Source organism: Gallus gallus, chromosome 2, assembly GCF_016699485.2.
Source record: "Gallus gallus isolate bGalGal1 chromosome 2, bGalGal1.mat.broiler.GRCg7b, whole genome shotgun sequence".
In the NCBI taxonomy this organism is placed as follows: domain Eukaryota; kingdom Metazoa; phylum Chordata; class Aves; order Galliformes; family Phasianidae; genus Gallus; species Gallus gallus.
In genome coordinates this window covers 147,713,414-147,731,577 of record NC_052533.1, presented here as the reverse complement: position 1 = coordinate 147,731,577, position 18,164 = coordinate 147,713,414, and the positions used below count along the sequence as shown (strand labels likewise).

At 47.0% G+C, this 18,164-nt stretch overlaps 1 protein-coding gene across 2 annotated transcripts in view; it reads left to right on the top strand.

The window, feature by feature from the left end:
* ZC3H3 (zinc finger CCCH-type containing 3) overlaps positions 1-18,164 on the top strand; it is a 156,259-nt gene continuing 138,095 nt past the window's right edge. The window contains exons 1-3 of one of the 2 annotated variants that reach the window (NM_001031585.3): positions 1-71; positions 1,854-3,201; positions 4,684-4,880. In NM_001031585.3, coding sequence (NP_001026756.2) covers positions 26-71; positions 1,854-3,201; positions 4,684-4,880 — 1,591 coding nt within the window. In that variant the 5' untranslated portion in view covers positions 1-25. Of the gene's footprint in view, positions 1,025-1,853; positions 3,202-4,683; positions 4,881-18,164 lie in introns of both variants that reach the window. The other variant, XM_015283175.4, reaches the window with a different exon arrangement.

Sequence of the window (18,164 nt, the reverse complement as noted above, 5' to 3'; positions counted from 1 at the left end):
GGGGCGTTGCGGGAACGTTGCAGGGATGGAGGAAAGGGAGAGGCTGCGGAGGGAGATCCGGCTGCTGCAGGGTACGGTAGGGCTGGGCTTGGGGAAGGCTTGGAGACCGTGGGGCGGTTAGGAGGTACATGGAGGGCGTGGGAGTAGCCAGAAGGCCAATGGGGTGCGTGGGGCCCGTGGGATTCGTGAGGTCCGTGGGGTGCGTGGGGCCCGTGGGGGCAGCCAAGAGGCCTTTGGGGTGTGTAGGAGCAGCCAGAAGGCTCGTGGGGGTGCGTGGGGCCTCTGGGAGAAGTCGTGAGGTTCCTCGAATGCGTGGGATTGTGGGGGCAACCGGGATGTCCGTCAGGCCCGCGGGGGTAGCTCGGAGGTATCTGAGGTGCGTGGGGCCCGTGGGGTTCGTAGGACCCCTGGGGTGTTTCTGGCGTGTGGTGGCCACCAAGAAGCCTTAGGGGGATGTGAGGCCCCTGGGGTGTGTGGGGGCCTTTGGGGGTGGCCAGGAGGCTTCTGGGATACGTGGGGGCTGTATGGATGGCCAGCAGGCCTGTGAGGTGTGTGGGGGCAGCCTGATGTCTTCAGGAGTAGAGAAGGAGTAGGCTGGGGGCAGGGAAGAGGGAAGGAAAGATGTGGAGAAGGCCTAGGAGTGCTAAGGAAATGGTAGCCCTGGGTTCTCTGGATGGAGATGGGGAGAGGAGAGGGCCCAGGAGTGTTGGGTTTGGGGAGAGAATCTGGGAGACCTGGCTGGGAAGATGGTAAGGGGTAAATGGAGACCTCAGGGCATCCCCCCACTGCAGTGCATGTCACCCTCCTAGGAGGGACATGTCCCAACAGTTCCTAGTCATGTTCAGGAGCAGCGTTTGGGATCCCCAGGTGGCACAGAAAGGGGCTGTGTCCCTCATCCTCATTCCCTGGATTCCTCATCAGCTTTGTGGGGGCGGAGTGGGTATCTTTGTATGCCCTTTCCTTGCCTGGGAGAACATCGGTGCTCATTCTTAGAAACAACTGGCTCTATTTGTAGCCCCCCAAGGTAATTTTTCTTCATTAGGAAGGCTTTGCAGTGATCTGCTTTGTCCAAGAACCCTTCTATTCGGCAGTAAAAAACATATTTTTTATGCTGGAACATGCTGACACCTACATATAAGGCTCTAAAATCCTTTTGCAGTCCCTTTTATTGGAAGTGTTTTCTGAGCACTGGGCAGACCCTCCCTGAACCACGCGTGTTGATTAGCTCAGCTGCTAATTAGGAGCCCAGAGCCCCAGGGGTATGTGACGTGGTTGTAAAGGGATGAAGGTGCAGTGACTCAGTACAAAGCTGGGGCTGCCTTAGAGCTTCCTCGTTGTTGCTTTATGTTTTGGGCTTGCACTGTGCTACATGTGTAAGCAGCCCAGTGTTAGTGGAACCTTCCTGACAGCTTTAGAGCAGGGCTCAGAGATTGCTCTGAAATAATACCTGGGAATAAAATCAGCATTGTCATTTTAGACATGTTAGACTCCAAAAACAAGAATACAAGCTGTCTGTTTTGGTGCTGGCACGCCAAAAAAAAAGAGCATGAAGGAGCAAAAGGTGGCCAACAGCAGTCATGGAGTATGCGTTAAAGGTCTCCTTGTACATCAGGCAATTTAGCTGTCATGCTAAATCACTTGTGATTTTCATGAAGATTGAGGAAAATAATTATTTTCAAGTTGGTTTTGTGTGTGTGTGTGTGTATTTTTCTCTTTTTTCCAGCACCAGTTACCTGAAATCTGACCAATGTGAGTGATTGGCCTCATTGCAGTGTGAGGAAAACTGAAGCTGTGCTGTTGGAAACCTCCCCCTTGGGATTGACAATTAACAGATGCTGTCTTCTGTTCTTCAGGTCTCATAGACAACCACAGGAACACCCATGGGGACGTGCCGCGACCGCTGTCTTCTGCCCCACGGATGTGGAACAACACCACACAGCCCCCATTCAGTAGGAGGGGAGCGTTCTCAGCCCGGTACCCCCAGCTGCAGCCTCCCAGGGACTTCCAGCTGCGCCGAGCTCACTCTTGGAGGAAGAAATACTCCCTTGTGAACCAGCCGCCGGGACCGGTGTGTGATGTTGGGTGTGCCACCACATCCAGGGTCTTTGGGAGCAGCGAGGAGAGCCAGTCAGCCATGCCATCAGCGGCATCCCCAGAGAGACAAGTGGACTTAACCACAGATGGGAACATCGTTGTGGGCATCCAGGTGACACAGAAGACTGGCATTGTAGGTGCTGAAGGATTTAGTGATGCGAGTGCTTATTGTGATGTTTCTGGGCTTAAAACAGAGCTTGTTGCTCCGGATGATGGTAACGTGCAGGATTCTTCCATCCCTCTGTACGCAAATCAAGAAGAAGAGCCAAAACCCTCTCTCTCTATTTCATTTAGCTCGTCTCACCGCGTTGTCAGCTCATCGTATCTGTTTGACAATCCCAGAAAGGTGCACCTGGCCGAAAGCTCCAGAAGTGCCAGCGAAAGTGCTGTCACACTGAAAACAGAGCCACAGCCGCTGTCGGCTCTGCCGAGCTGTGAGCAGGCTCAGCACTCAGCGTGGTGGAAGCCAGAGCCACCCTCTCCAGGGCAGTGCAGCTGGGAGCAAGTCGGGGACGTTCACAGAGAGCCAAAGCTCTTTGGAAACGCAGAGATGCACTCTAAACCCGCTCAGGCACTGACTTTGGCAGCTGTGATGTCTCCAGTGAAGAACAAGTTTTCTGTAATCCCCAAAGTTTCCAGTCTCCAAAGAGCTGCCTCGATGACAGTCTCCAGCAAAGCTTCAAAGTTCAGGAAAACCAATTACACCTGGGTTGCAAACCCTAGTAAGTGCTCTCGTCCTGTGAAGAGGTGGGTCAGCCCGAGAGCTTCTGACAGCACTAAGAAAATCGCTGGTGGAGCTGAGAGAGGTTCAAAAACATCTCCAAAGACAGATTTAGGAGCAAAGATGAAGAAGTCGGGGCTGCAATCCAAAGCGGGTGTTTCTCCCAGCAAGTATAAGTGGAAAGCCTCCAGCCTGCAGACTTCACCCTCCACATCCAAGTCAGCGTTCAGGTGGCGGTCGGAGGATCAGAAGAGGCCCTCAGCCTTCAACCTGTTGACTCCCAGAGATACATCAGTTGGGGTGAATCCCTCCTTGGGTGAGGCTGTGCTTACCAGTTATAAAGTGAAGAGCCGGACAAAAATCATCAAGAGGAAGGCAAGCTCAAGGTAAGCTCATGGAATCATAAAGGTTGGAAAGACCCCTAAGATCATCATGTTCAACGGTCACCATATCACCAAACTATGTCAAATTGCTGGTGTTCTCTGAAGAATTGTCACTGCATGTGTCCATAGGCTTTAGTTGAAGCTGGAACAGTTTTTTCTTTATACCTTTGGGGCAAAGGATCTCTTCTGTGTTGAATAATGTGTACTGCACATAAGTTACGGGCATAGGTATGAATGACATTACAGTGAGAGCTGTTGTATATTGGAGGGTCTGTTTGCCTTCCCCTTTCCAGCTATTGTGACTCTGTTCTCTGTGGAGGAATCCTGCTTTTCAGGGTTGCAAGGAATGATATTTTAATTGTTTTATCAGTCTGGGTAACTCAGAATTTAGTTTTTCAAACAGAACTCATCTCCCATCCCTTTTCTCCAAAGACTTCAGCGCAGCACTTATGAGGCTTCTCCCTGGCCTGGATAACAGACCAATATTCAAAGGGAAGGAAATAGGTGCTTTCCCTGTTGATTTATTTTCAGCCTCTCTGAGTTTTGTTGCACTGGGAACTGGTGAAAGGAGAAGAGACTCGGATCACACTTACCTTTTATTATTCATGCCTGTAAAATGTACAGGGACAGAGAGGAGACAGAAGCTGAGCTGTGCATAGACATAAGAAGTAATTGCCTAGCTGTAAATCTGATAGATCCACAGTGCTCTGCTCTTTGTGCTGTCCATCACTGCAACCCAAGCATCTTCCCTAAAGGTTCTTACTCCTCTCCTTGTAGAGCTGGTGTGAGGTTTGTGCTATCCTGGGAAAATGCGTTGTGCTGAAGCAGCTGAGATTCTCCTGGAATGAATTTTCCACCATCCCTGCGTCTGAAAGGGGCAGAGCACAATGGGGAAAAAGATTAAAAAATGAAGCTTGGTGGAAGGAAGAGGCGTATGGGTTGAGTTATCTGGATTGGAAGCGGAGGGGAAGTCGATAAGGGGTTGGGATCAAACTTTCTCTGGAAGTGTTGTGGAAATGCTGCGAGGGTTTCCTGGTGGGAAGGCTGCGTTCTGTGCTGATGTTATCCTCAGGGCTGGATGCAAGCCAGGATAGGCTCAAGGAAAGGATAAGTGGGAAGAAGTGAAAGCAAAGGTCACACATCTGTGCTGCTGCCATGGGACTGGGAAGTACCTTTTCCCAGGTCCTCTCCTTGGATCCTATCATCCCTCTGAAGGACAGCGTTCCCTCCTCCGCATCTCTTAAGCAGAAGTGAGTTGAGTTAGGCTGCCAAACACCTCATGCTCCATCTGTGCTTTGCCAGAAATTCCTCACGTTCACTTATTTTCTTGCAGTTTTCTGTTCAGTGCTTCTTAGAGGGGAGCATTATGGAGGAGAAACGGAGCTTGGTGACCCTCTGTCTCTTCTCAGTTGTGGACGAGAGGACCAAGTGTGCTTCAGTCGCATCCCTACCCCTCTTCTAACAGTCTGGTATTTCCATTCACAGCTACCCAGCGGATAAGAAGAGCAGTCCCTTGCTCACCACGCCACTGAAAAGCCCCTTCCATCCCAGGAAGAAAAACACCCATCGGGGAAAAGCTTCTGTGACTCCAAAACGCTCCTCGCCCAAGGGGCTGGTGCAGATCACCAAGCATAGGCTCTGCAGGCTGCCAGCTGCCAAGAACCAGGGCTCCTCCAGGGAAGGTAGGAACAGGCATCCCAAGGGTGCTTGCTGAAAGCAGCTCCAAGGGAGACTCTTGGAATTGGAAGATTGGTTATCGTGTCCTCTGGGAGGTAGATTTGCTGTTATTGGTCCTGGAGCAAACTGTCTATGGCTGGAGTAAGGCTTCTGCCTTAACCCAGAGCTGTGCTTTGACATCTCCAGATGGGGTCATTTCAAAAAGCTTCCTTTTTGTTCTGAATGCAGTTTTGCTAGACGTGCAAGCATCACATTGGAAGATGCTCAGGGAGGTGAGAGAACGGCAGAGGCAGTAATACTATCTACATAATCTACAGTAATCTACAAGACTGATCTCTCTTTTTGCACAGGAGTAAAGCTTGTGCTTTTCGTGTCATGCCATAAGATGCTCCTTTGGAAGTTACCAAACACACCTGTGTCCCAGTGAGACGTCTCCAAGAGAGACGTCTTGCTTTTGTTATTGAACATAGTTAAAATTGCAGTTGTTAAAGGAACACTGGGTTCCTCATGGTTTGGGTTCATAGAGCAGACATTGACTTCTTAGGGCTGGCAGAGTTGCACCTACATGAAGCAGTATCATGGTGTTTCTGGCTTTGAAGTCAGGTTCTCCTGTTTAGTGTTGACAGAATCACCCACAGTTTAATCTGAATTGGGTAGAACTACGTTTTGATTGTGTCTACACTGAGCTCATCAGCATACTGGTGCTATCGTAGGTATTGCTTGAGTAGAGAAAAGGCTGCTTGGGCTACGGTATAGCTGCAGTTTGCCTCAAAAGGTAAAGCTGCACTTTAATTACTGAATTTATGCATGTAATTACAATTATTTCTTGTTCAAATAGCTCTGTGTTAAGATGTTGCTGTGTTTGGACAGACCGAAAGACAAGAACAGTGGCTATGGGAGGAAAAGAAAAATATAACTTAATATTTTTACTGTGTGTGTGTGTTTGAGGAAAGATTTGGAGGAATGGAAGGGATGCTGTGAGGAGAATTTTGGGTCTGGTGCCTGAGGATGCAAACGTGGCTTGTGGGAGATGTAGGGAAAAGCAGACATCCATGTAACTGTGCATTCATGCTGATGCTCCACCATTAAGTTCCATGACTTTGGAGTTGAGTCTCGCTTCACTGGGTGATGTCAGCGTACATCTTGGTGTCTGGAGGGGGATTTAGGGTTGCAACAGCATGCGGAAATGGAGATGTTGTTTACAGGGCTATAAGCTGTTCTGGTGCTCGGGACCTGAGGTTAAACCACATCTTTGCTCTGTGTAGGTGGAACCACAGTGCTGCACAGGGAGCAGAGTTTGCTCAGCTGTGTGCATCATAGTGGGAAGCGGAGGAGGTCAGAGCTCTGCAGCTCTGGAGAGGATGCTAGCTGCCACCGAGGCTTGTCTGGGGCTTAGCAAGCATCTCTTCATTTTATCTGTCAGCAGAAGTCTGCCCAGCCAAAATGAAGCTTCACGTAAGTCGAGAATATACAAAATAGATCAAAATCTGCTCTCCTGGGAGCATGACTGTCAGCTGCCAGCAGCCTGTGCGTTTGGGGAATGTGTGCTGAATCCAAGTTCCTTGATTGAAGGTAATGAACAGTCCCATGGTGAAAAGATTTATATCTTAAACCACGTAGGCCTGGAAAATATGTAGATATTGCAGAAATACAGCTGCGTTCCTGGCTTTTATCAAAGTGGAAGAATGCAAACAAAGAAGCTTCAGAAAAAGAGGAAAATGAAAAATAGGGCTGGAAGTCACTTGGGGAGAGCATTTAGTTCAGTCCCCTGCCCAAAAGTGGATCAAATGATCAAGGTACTTCTGATGCACGGTAACATAGCCTGATTTATGAGATTGTGAGCTGTCAAAGTGACTCACGTTTTGTTTTCCAGTTTGGATCTGTGCGTTTTGCAGTCTGGGCTGATAAGTGTGGAAGTAAGAATCTGCTTTACAGAGGCTGGTGTTTATGCTGCGTGGCTCTTTCTTTGCAAACTGCAGCACCTGCTGTATAAAGGTCTTGATTTGGTTCTTAAAAGTACTGGTATCATATGGCTAGATGGCTGCTGGTGTTCTGACTTCTGCTGTACCTCCATTTCAGGGATCCCACAGGACTTGACAGATGCTCCTTCGTGTGCCATCAGCAGCTCTGCACGGGGAGGCAGCTGCCAGGCAATGCGCAGCTGCTTTGCTTCCTCAGCTGGCAGAGGAGTTCAGCAAAAGTCCTGACAGCCCTGAAATTGCAGAATGAACTTTGGTTGTCGCTTGGTGAAGGCTGAGCCCTAAGTTGGTGAGCTGGAAGGCTGCGATGCTTGTGTGGCCAACAAAGGAGCTGTTGGGTGCTAAACAGAGATAGGATGTTTTCAAGGCAGCAATCCCTACTTTCATGTGAGGGTCTGGGTAGGACTTGAGGCAGCTCAGACGTTCCTCGTTTGGCATTTGTGGAAAGGGAAAGTCACAAACTGATGGCAGTATTTGGGTTGTTCTCAGTGTGAGAGTCACACCTTGGAGCTGTCATAAAGTAACTCCGAAGTATTCGTCTGATGGAGAGCGTGGGATGAATGAGGATGCTGAAAACTGGGATGTGTCCCAAACTGAAGTTGATCTCATGGGATGGCAGAGCTACAAAGCACTTCTAATGCAGATACCTGCATAATCCATGTGTTATAACGCAGGGTTTGTGCTGGGGCTGTTTGTACACAGGAAGATCTCAAATGTGTGACCAAAGCAAAGAGGAATGGAAAATGTTGAGCCAAATTAATGTTGATAAAACAGCCTGTAGATTTTGGACTTCCTGACTACTTAGTACTTAATATTAATGGCTCATTAATATTAAAGTGTTCTTTTCTTTCTCCTTCCTGTTTAAGTTCTTAGGCTCTTTTTGAAGGGAAGGAGAACTTGGAGATAATTGCTTTGTTGGAAGTTGTGAACTCACTCAGGTGGCAATGCTGTGGCTTGCTGCAGCTGATGGCATCCCAGTTTATGCATGGCGTCCACTTCATTTGGCATCTGGACCAGACTCCTGCCTAAACATCATGCTTCCTCTATGCATATCTCTATAGAGGGGGCAGATTGGGCTGTATAGAGGAGGTATAGCTTAATAATTAAGAGCTGGGTGGAGTTTCCACTGATTGCAATTCCCCCAACTGTTGTTTGTTTGTTTGTGGTTGTTTTTTTTTTGGCATCAACACCAAAGGTTTTGATGCAGAGAATAAACTCTGGACTCCTGCTCAGTCATTTACCAGGCAGCTTTCCTGCCAATAATGGTATGTTGTAATTATGTTGTCTAAATGGCAAATGTCTATCCTGAATTGGCCTTCCCTTGCTTATTTGTTACAGCAAACAGCCAACATAATAAAATAGTGAAGTGCATGCTGGGATGGCACTGCTTCAGACTGTTTGGCCATGTGTTGTTGGGTGAGGTTGAGTGGCAACAGTTGGGTTTTTTGTGAACTGGAGATGGGGTTATCTCCCCCATAGTATGGCAATACCATCATTTTGTGATACGTTTGAAGGCCACTTCCCAACTTTTAAATGAGTTCAGCCTGACCCAAAAATGGTGGCAAAGGGATGTTCCCGCTCCTCCTATACTGCAGGTGTGGATATAGGAAACCCCCTTATTTCCACCCACAGCCACCTGGGAGCAATGAGGGTAACAACTGGTGTCTTGCAGGATGATGCCCCTTCTTAGCTCATTTAAAGACAGGTGGGTGGTTGCAATTGCAAGCAGCAAAAATCAGTGCTTGCCCTCCACGCAGTGGCACTGCTCCGACTGAATTCACCCTGCTTGGGCTTTTGGCGCTGTCGTCTCTTATTGCCTTGATTTTACTATAGGATAAACTCGAATTAATGGCTTAAAATGACTTTTTTCTTTGCAAGGATTGGGTGTGAGAGAGGGGCAGCAGAGCTGGGCCGCGTCTATTCTTTTCATGCCCAATGTGGAGCTGTCTGACTTTCTCCAATAACGGGGAGGATTTGGGATTTTTGGGGAGTTTCGTGCTGCCCTTCATTCCCCTCAGCCCTGCAGAGGGCACTCGTGCCCCTCACATTTCCCCAGCCCACCTTTTTCTGGTTATTGATGGCCTAATTTCGTCTTTATGTGAAAGAAAGCAGATATCAAGTAATTTGCAGCAATAACCTGCTAATGCTGGGCCAGTATCAAAACTCCCATGTTCATTTCAAGTGGCAGATAAAACACTAATATATAATTATCCTTGCAAATTGGATTGTTTTAAATAACCAAAAGGCTATGGCCAGGAGAAAACTATCCCATTTCCCTTGAGTTACTATTGCGGTGTAATTGCTGCGTTCAATCAATTTCTTTGGCATTAGAAATTCCATCACAATCAACATTAAGCTTTATTCATTGTGATGGCTAAGAGCCGGGCCATTTCTCCTCTTTTCCTTAACTGGCAAAATTAATCAGGGAAAAGATTTTAAACATTTACCCGTGCGAAAGAGATCAGCTCTGCCACTATATTGCTCAGCAGATAAGGGGGCTAATAAAAAGAAAATTGAATTACTAATGATCGCCAGGAACAGAGTATATAAAACCTGGCAATCGCCCGGTTCAGGAAAAAGGAGAATCAATTTTCTTCGGACAAGGTGCGCTCATTTTTTATTTTGGCGCGTATTATCAGCAATTTAATTTGAAAGAGCATAAACAGGGGGGGAAACGGTTAGAAAATAATGAGCCCGAAGGTGTAAAATGCTGCAGGATATATGCTGTACACAATTTATTTGGCACAACGGATAATCGCTTTAATTGAATTCCAAACTGCATTGTTCAGCAGCGGCGCGGGGCTGAACCCGCGTCGCCTGCGGGGATTGCGGAGCATCACAGAGATGCTGGTGAGAGGGGCTGCTGGGTGTCTTTTCCCCCCCTATAATGTCCCCTTGCAGGCAGGATGTCTCAGCCGGGTGCCCGGAGTTGCTCAGGCAGTCACAACTGGTTGGGATGGCAGAGAAGTGCAAACGAGCGTCTGCTTTCTCCGGGGGGGGGGTGGATTGCATCGCTGTGTCTGTGTTTCTTAAGCAATTCGGTGTTGGTCGAGGCTGAGGATTTTAGTGCAAGACCATAGAATCATAGAATCGCTAAGGTTGGAAAAGACCCACAGGATCATCCAGTCCAACCATTCGCCCTTCGTCAATGGTTCTCGCTAAACCATGTCCCTCAACACAACATCCAAACGCTCTTTGAACACCACCAGGCTCGGTGACTCCACCGCCTCTCTGGGCAGCCCATTCCAGTGCCTGACCACCCTTTCAGAGAAGTAGTAAATCATGCAGTAAATCATAGCATGGCTTGGGTTGGAAGGGACCTCAAGGATCTTGAATCTCCACCCCCCATCCACAGGCAGGGCCACCAACCTTCGTCTCGAATACTAGACCAGGCTGCCCAGGGCCCCATCCAACCTGGCCTTGAACACCTCCAAGGTTGGGTCATCCACAACCTCTCTGGACAGCCTGTTCCAGCACCTCACCACTCACAGTGAAGTATAAACAGGAGGGGGGAACGGCTGTTTATGAGGGTGGACCGTGATAGGACGAGGGGGAATGGTTTTAAACTGAGACACGGGAGGTTTAGGTTGGATGTTAGGAAGAAGTTTTTCACCCAGACAGTGGTGACACACTGGAACGGGTTGCCTAAGGAGGTTGTAGATGCCCCATCCCTGGAGGCATTCAGACTGGATGTGGCTCTGGGCAGTGTCTAGTGGTTGACGACCCTGCACGTAGCAGGGGGGTTGAAACTCAATGATCGTTGTGGTCCTTTTCAACCCAGGCCATTCTATGATTCTGTGATAAAGAACTTCTCCTTCATATCCAACCTAAATCTTCCCTCCAACTTAAAACCGTTTCCCCTTGTCCTGCTATTATCTACCCTTTTGAAGAGTTGACTCGCCTCCCATTTATAGGTTCCCTTTAGGTGCTGGAAGGCTACAATAAGGTCACCCCACAGCCTTCTCTTCTCCAGGCTGAACAAGCCCAATCATGGAACTCCTGTTAGGATTTGGGCCGAGGGTTTGCTGACCTGGGTTTGTTCTGTGTCAGCAGAGGGATGCAGCCCTCCAAAACGTAATCATTCATTTATTTCTTCTTTTTGAATGAGTGGGTCGCAACTTTTGCCGTTATTCATTTCCAGGATCGAAGCGGCAGTAATTTCTATCACACCACTGGCTTTTTATTTTTGTGGCTTCTGCCCCACACCGCTGCAAAAGTGCTCTGAAATGTGGTGTGATGAGAAGTGCCTTTGGGGTCATTCCTGCAGGGTGACCGTGTGTGGTTCCTCCTCGACGCTGCTGCTGAGCAAGGAGGATGGGATGCATGAGCTGTGTATGCATTTTGTGGTGGAGCCTTCCAGCCTCATGGGGACTCGCTTGGCATCACGTTCTCTCCCTGCTGACCCAGGGGTGAGCCTCCAGAGTTCATAGAATCATTGAGGCTGGAAAAGACCTCCAAGATCACCCCGTCCAACCCCAAGCCAACCTCACGGTGTCCCTCAGTTCTGCATCCACCCTTCTCTTTCACACCTCCGGGGATGGTGACTCCCTGGGCAGCCCGTTCTAATTACCTCACCACTCCTTCTGACAAGAAATTTTTCCTCATATCCAACCTGGGTTAAACCTAACGACCTCCTCCTGCTTCAAGCCATCTCCTGCTCTGCGTATTAAAAAAATATATTCAAGTATTTTTATTATTTTTTTCTCAGCAGTGGCTTTTGGGTTATGCCTGGGAAGACGTGGGAGAAGTGTCTTATGGAGGCATGTTTGCCATGCTGCACTGTGGAGGATCACCCTTTAATTCTTTTTCTACGTTTAAGGGAGCAGAGTGGATTCGTACGGGGATGTGAATGGTTGGGTGTTAGGAAAAGTTTATTTTCAGAGTGGTAACACATTGGAACAGGGAACAACTGTCTCTGGTATTCAACAAACATGGAGATGATGTACTGAGGGACACCGTTAGTGGGTACGGTGGGAATTGGACTGGGTGATCTTGGAGGTCTTTTCCAACCTTAATGATTCTATACCATTCCTCAGCTCTTTGTCCAGAGCACTTTGCAAATGTTGAGTATTGAAGCTTTACAGTGCTTTGGTAAGGTGTTATACCATCTCCACTGTACGAGTGCTTTGGCAATGGGAAGTCACATGGATGGTGAACTGCAACAATGCCCTTGTGGCCCTGCAAATCTGTGGCCAGAGCAAGAGTTAGCTGCAAGTACATCATAGAATCATTAAGATTGGAAAAGGACCTCCAAGATCATCAAATCCAACCCCATCCCCACTGTGCCCACTAAACCGTGTCCCCAAGTGCCACATCTCCACATTTCTTGAATGCCTCCAGAGACAGTGACTCTAATACCTTCCTGGGGTTGCAGCTTGCATCTGTTGTTGCATCCACGACATGCTCTGCTAGGAGGCCAGATTCCATCCTCCCCCCTTCGAAATACTTCTTTCCTGCTTCTCTTTACCTTTCCTGTGCTCTGCATTGAGATGGGAGAACAATTCATGATACCAGCTTCCTCCTTGTCTTCTGTTAGCACCAGCAGCACTGCAGCTGGGTTCTGTCAGTGCACTGAATAGAAGGAAATCCTGTTTGCATTTACTTCTTTCCAGCCAAATAAGATCTGGGTAAGACCTTCCCTCTTCTATTTGCAGAAGTGGGGATTGGAACTTGGGGATTGGAATGGAACTTGGGGATCTTTGAGGTCCCTTCCAAGCCAAGCTGTTCTATGACTCTGTAAGCGTCTTCAAACTCCTTAATTACAATCAGCAATAGTCACCTTTGAAAAAACTCCCCAAATCTTCATTTCTTTCTCAACTTTCCAAGCCATGTATCATGAGAACATTGGGATGGGCACTTGGAAATGACCAGCAGTCGGTGTGGAGGGAACTGGGTTGCATTACTCGTGCCCGGGCAAGCGGAGAAAGTTAACGGGGCATAAATGGTGAGCAGTAAGTTATGGCTGGCATCTGAATGCTCAGCTGCTGTTAATTTTATTGATGCTGGCTGTCTGTATCCCTTTGGCAGCTTTGAGAATCTCAGTGTCGACCTCCTTCTCTTTTTTTCTTGTTACTTGTCAAGTGAAGGCCTGTTAGTAAATAGTTATAACAGGGAGATTCCTGTGTAATAAAATGTGTTTTATTTCTTTCTTTCCAAACAAGAGGAAGTTTTCTTTGCTTTACCATCATCTTGCTTTTTACTTTCCCTTCAGTGAACTGCATAAAGTGCTGCTGCTGTTTGCAAGTGACATCTCAAATTGCATTACGCATGAGTATGTCACCTCTGTGACGTCCTATGAAGAGTCCCTTTCCCTCGAAAGGAAGATCTTATATCTCAGGACTCCTCAATTTTCTACTTTTTCTTCCATACCCCATCGTTATTCTCATCTTCTGAGCAGACCCAGCTCATCAACCCCTTAGTACCACTAGAGACCACCAGGATCATGGCATTGTGCCGCTGTATGTAGGTTGACCTTGCCCATAAATCATGATTTTGGCAGGTCTCTGGCTTGTCCTTTGGATCAGCCAAGGAGGAGTGTGTCTTGCAAAGTGGCTGTTTGCTCCTTTGCAGTAATTGGGAAAAGTTCACATAGTTGGCTCTTTGCCTGCATGGGCTGCGTCTGCTGTCGTAAGTAACAGTGTAGGGTTTCTGGCTTCACTTGGCATTTACAGGTAACTTGTCCCGAGCTGCAGAAGGAACTGCAGGCAGCCAGCAGTGGGGATTCTGTTTTCAGAGAGCTCTTTTAAAAATAACGTTCTTCTTTGAGGGAGGGAAGTCAGTGTTGCTAAATGAGGAGGTGTTGCAATGGGGACTGCCTTATCCCCAGAGCTCAGCGCGGTGCTTGAGTTTGGGGTCAGACACAACAGGGACTGCACTTTGGGGAGCATCTGGATGGAAGCGTTCCAGGCACGTGATAATAATGCCCTGTTGGGTAGGGATGTGTGCAAGGTGCTGATTGCACATCTGGAACACCTGCAAACAGACCATAAAGACCAAGTGATGACAGCCTGGGGAGCAGCAGGGGTTGCCATGTAAACCACTCCGCTCTTCGCATAGAATTGCTTAAATTATTCCTAGTTGTGGCCATTCTTTCTTCCTTTTGCTGCAGAATTCAAATTGTGTGCTTGAAAAATAATCTCTCTGTACACGTATCCTCTATTTCAGAGCATCTCCCGTGCCTGTGTGCACTTCTGGCTGCTGTTTGCCTCTGAAATGCTGTTAATAGCAAGCACGTCTTTGGGGACTAATATATTTATACAACAGGAAGAAATATTTGGCTTTGGGGATGTATGACATCCTTTCTTTGGCTCTGACCCTTGATATTTTCAAGCCCACGGGGGTCCTTTGCTAAGATTTCAGACCTTTCAGGTCCGCAACAAAAAGAAAACCTCCCTTTGGATAAAGACTTAAAGAGGAAAAACTAAGAAGAAAGCAGAGAGCACAGCGGGACGTGCATCTGGGCTGCATCGTGCCACCCTGTTCCTCCAAATAGCACATCCCCAGAGCAGAGCAGCACAATGTAGCTTCGGTCATCTCTTGTTGAGTGCTGTTACTTTTACACTACGGTTTGCAATTGCTTTATTGAATGGCAGAGGTGATAAAACGAGTTGATTTTTTTTCTTTTTTTCCTTTGTGCAGATGCTCCATCTGTGCACCGAAGTTTCCTCTGCAGGTGCAAAAAATGGACTGTGTACACTTGCTGCTTTGACCTCGAAGGCCGGGTGTCCTGGAATGGAGCAGAAATCATATTGCGTGACCTCTGTTTGCAGGTGTAACAGATTGCACAGCCCTCTCAATATCCTCAGGGTGAGAAATATTCAAGCAGTTTAATCACCAATCCTCTCTGTTTTAAGGGATGCGTCTGAGGAAGCTGGGATGCTGATCCATAGTTTTAAAACACGGTTTCCAACCCATCTGGCTCTGATTGTGCTGAATTTCAGTGCTGCTGCCTTTTATCCCTTTGATTGTCCTTCCTTGTGTACTTAAAGTCGAAAGAAAGAAAAGAAAAGTGGGCATTTAAGGCAATTAAATGCGAATGGCTCTGCAGCCTGGAGCTTGACAATGAGCCTCTTCCCTTTTGTTTCCTTTTCTTGCTATTTTCCTGCACCTAATATGCAAACTGACGGCAAGTATCCCCAGCACGGTCACAGCTGAAATTGCAGATGTTTCCCTGGCTGTGAGCTGATGGCTGCGCTGATACCGGAGCATCCTCCGCAGTGCTGTCAGGCTCCCCAAATCCCACCCCAGCGTAAACGCTCCTCTCCCTGCAAAACCTGGGTAGGTTTCTCTGTTCTGCTTTCTGCTTCCCTTTCTCCTCCAAATCCCCGTGTACAATTCTTTTTAAAAATTTTCCTTTTGCAAAACCGTCCCATTTGGATTTTCCTAGGAACAACTTCACGCGGCGATTCCCCCATATCGCCACCGAACAGAATTAAAGCTCTTCACTCGTGGATCTGTTCGCTTGTGCTGGGCTTTGTGTGCTCTACAAAGCGGTATAAATGAGTAATACCCCTCAGAATATGTAACAGATGCATAAGTGCACCTGGGGTAAGTGCTTTGTGGGCCTGACAGCATCTCCCGAGCCCTACAAAACTGTGCTGTCGCAGCACTTTCAAGTTTCTGCTTCAGTCTAAGGGAATGGGGGAAATGCCTTTACTTCAGTTGTCAACGGGAATTTTGCTCTTGCCCATAGGAGATTTGAGTTTCAGGACAGTTCCATTCTCTCTTACGCCTCTGTAATCCACACGTGTGCAGTTTTTGCCAGATTTCTATTTCGTATTGCGCTCGGGGTTGTTTTGCGTGGTATTGAGAAGCACAGCTGGAGGTCCAGATCTGTCCTCAGAAGTGATCTTATGGGTTATTTGTCCTGCCCTCAGGGGTCTGGAAATGGCAGGAGAACATTCTTGAAGTGTTAGAGTGGGATATAAAACAAAAAGTCGTCACGGTGGGGAAATGTTCTGGGACAACTTGTCCTGAGATAGAGCACAAAGTGCCCAGGCTTTGAGCACTGGCAAGCACGTATCTTCTTCTCAGGCTTGAAAATACCTCTCAGAAACACATGCTGAGAGCCCACGTGTATTTGCCACCCGTTTTTAGCCTTGTGTCAAAAGCAAGCAGCTCGAAAGGTGCAGTGTAACTCAGCTTTTGATTGAAAGAGAGCAGCACCTACGCTTTACGGAGATGTAAGAGCCAGCTCAGGAGCCGTACTGAGAAGGTGCAGTGTGTTCTGTGGATGTCCCACCATCCATTTCTGGAGAGCCGTGCATCTTCATCTGCTATGGGGTGCTCTGGATCATCTCTTGGTTGGTCTCAGCTCTAAGGTTTTTGGGGTGAGGAGGATACTCTTGAGTCACAGGTACTCAAAACAGCTTCAGATTCTGCTTTTTGAAAGAGATCAGCTCATGTCTTTTGAAGAAGCAATTTGAAGATGAGTCCAACTTGTAACGGTCCCTTCCAACTCAAACGATTCTTTGATTCTCTGATTCCAACCTCTTGCCCAGATGGAGTTTTTCTTGTTTGGGTTTAGCTACCGATTGGTGAGCTTCATCTAGAAACAACGGCTTTGGCATGGTTTTTAGGAAAAAAAAGGCACTTTACGTGGAAGTATCCATTATGAATGAGAAAAATCAAAAGGGGATTTGATAGGGTGAAAGGGGCTCGGCAGAAATACCACTTTCAGTGTGTATATAGATGCGTGTGTTCCTAAAATAAGATTTACTCTACTATCTCAACATTAACTGGGACATTTTACTGTGCTCCCCTTCTGCGAGCTTCCGTGATCCATCATTTCCCTGCTAGCGTGCTGTAGTGGCTGTTAGATTTTACTACACCAAACACTGTAAAAGGGCATTAGAGCAGTTAAATCTGGAGTCTTGCTTTCATAAGGAAAAAGAAAATGCTGAATTAGGCAATGGAAAAGGCAACCACAGCGATACTTTAATCTTGCATAAATTATCAGAAGAGTCAGAGGCTAGCAATTTTATGTATTGTTATAGCTCTGCTAATTAATTATTCCAGAATAATCGATGTTTAAAAAAAAAAAAAAGAAAAAGTTTGGTTCTTTTCTGTCTTAATGGACTGCAATATTTACTTTCAATATGGTAGCTGTGTTTTCTTTTCTTGGTTTGGCAATGGTTTAATGTAGCCTCCCATAACCAGGGGGTTAATGCATTAACTTCACTAAATATGCACAGTCCAAGTGATAGCCAAACAAAGAAACACTAATGCAAAAATTGCCTTGAATCTAACAGAATTTGCGGAGAGGAATTCTTGACATCTAAGGAAAGTTGAATCCCCACTGTGAGTGTTTGAAGGATAAGATACATTGAAGAAGTAGAGGAGTTATTTAAGAGGCTGTAAAGTGGTTTGCAAATTGCGATTGTAGAATCACTGAGTTTGGAAAAGACCACTGGAAAAGATCACTGAGTCCACAGTCTTGGCCACTCTTAGAAACATTAGGGTTGGGAAAGACCTCCAAGATCGTTGTCCAACCACCAACCCATCCCACCATGCCCACTAAACCGTGTCCCCGAGTGCCACATCTCCATGGTTCTTGAATACCTCCAGGGATGGTGACTCTACCACCTCCTTGGGAAGCTTGTTCCAGTGCATGGCCACTCTTTCAGAGAAGTAATTTGTCCTAATATCCAACCTGAAATGGTCCATGCGCTGGGGAGATGTGTATGACTGGAAGAAGTTTAGTGAGAACTATTGGTGATAGGTGGATGGTTAGACTGGATGATCTCGTAGGTCTTTTCCAACCTTAGTGATTCTATGACTCTATGAAGTTGATTTTTTTTAAAGCAAATGGTGAAATTCTGGCCCTAGTGAAATTGTCTGGCCTTAAACTTTTACACTTCTAGTGTATATTTTAGGCTTTAGTGTTTGCTTTGAGTCGTATGCGGGGACTAGAGCAACAAGGTGTCACAGTATAGATATAGATACCTATATAGTTATATAGGAAAGCGAGCAGTGGAATTTGGCAAACCCTCCTGTGAAAATTGTTATGTTAACAGTCTGCTAATCTGACAGATTCATGACGTTTGTTCAATTTCATAGTTAGGGCTCAAACTAAAGACAAACTCTGCTCATGGAAAATTGAAGTTTGTATCTTTCTGAAGTGGAACAGCGGGACTTGTCATGTAAACAATTCCTTGACAGTTGGATTGCTTCCTTAATGTGGTGTTTTATAAAGGGCAAGTAGAAAACTGCAAGACATGAAGACATTTGCCAGCTCCTAAAGTGTTTTGCCCTTTTAACAGATTTTCTTCATGTGTTTTGAGTGAGTCTTGTGGCTTTTACATGGCATGC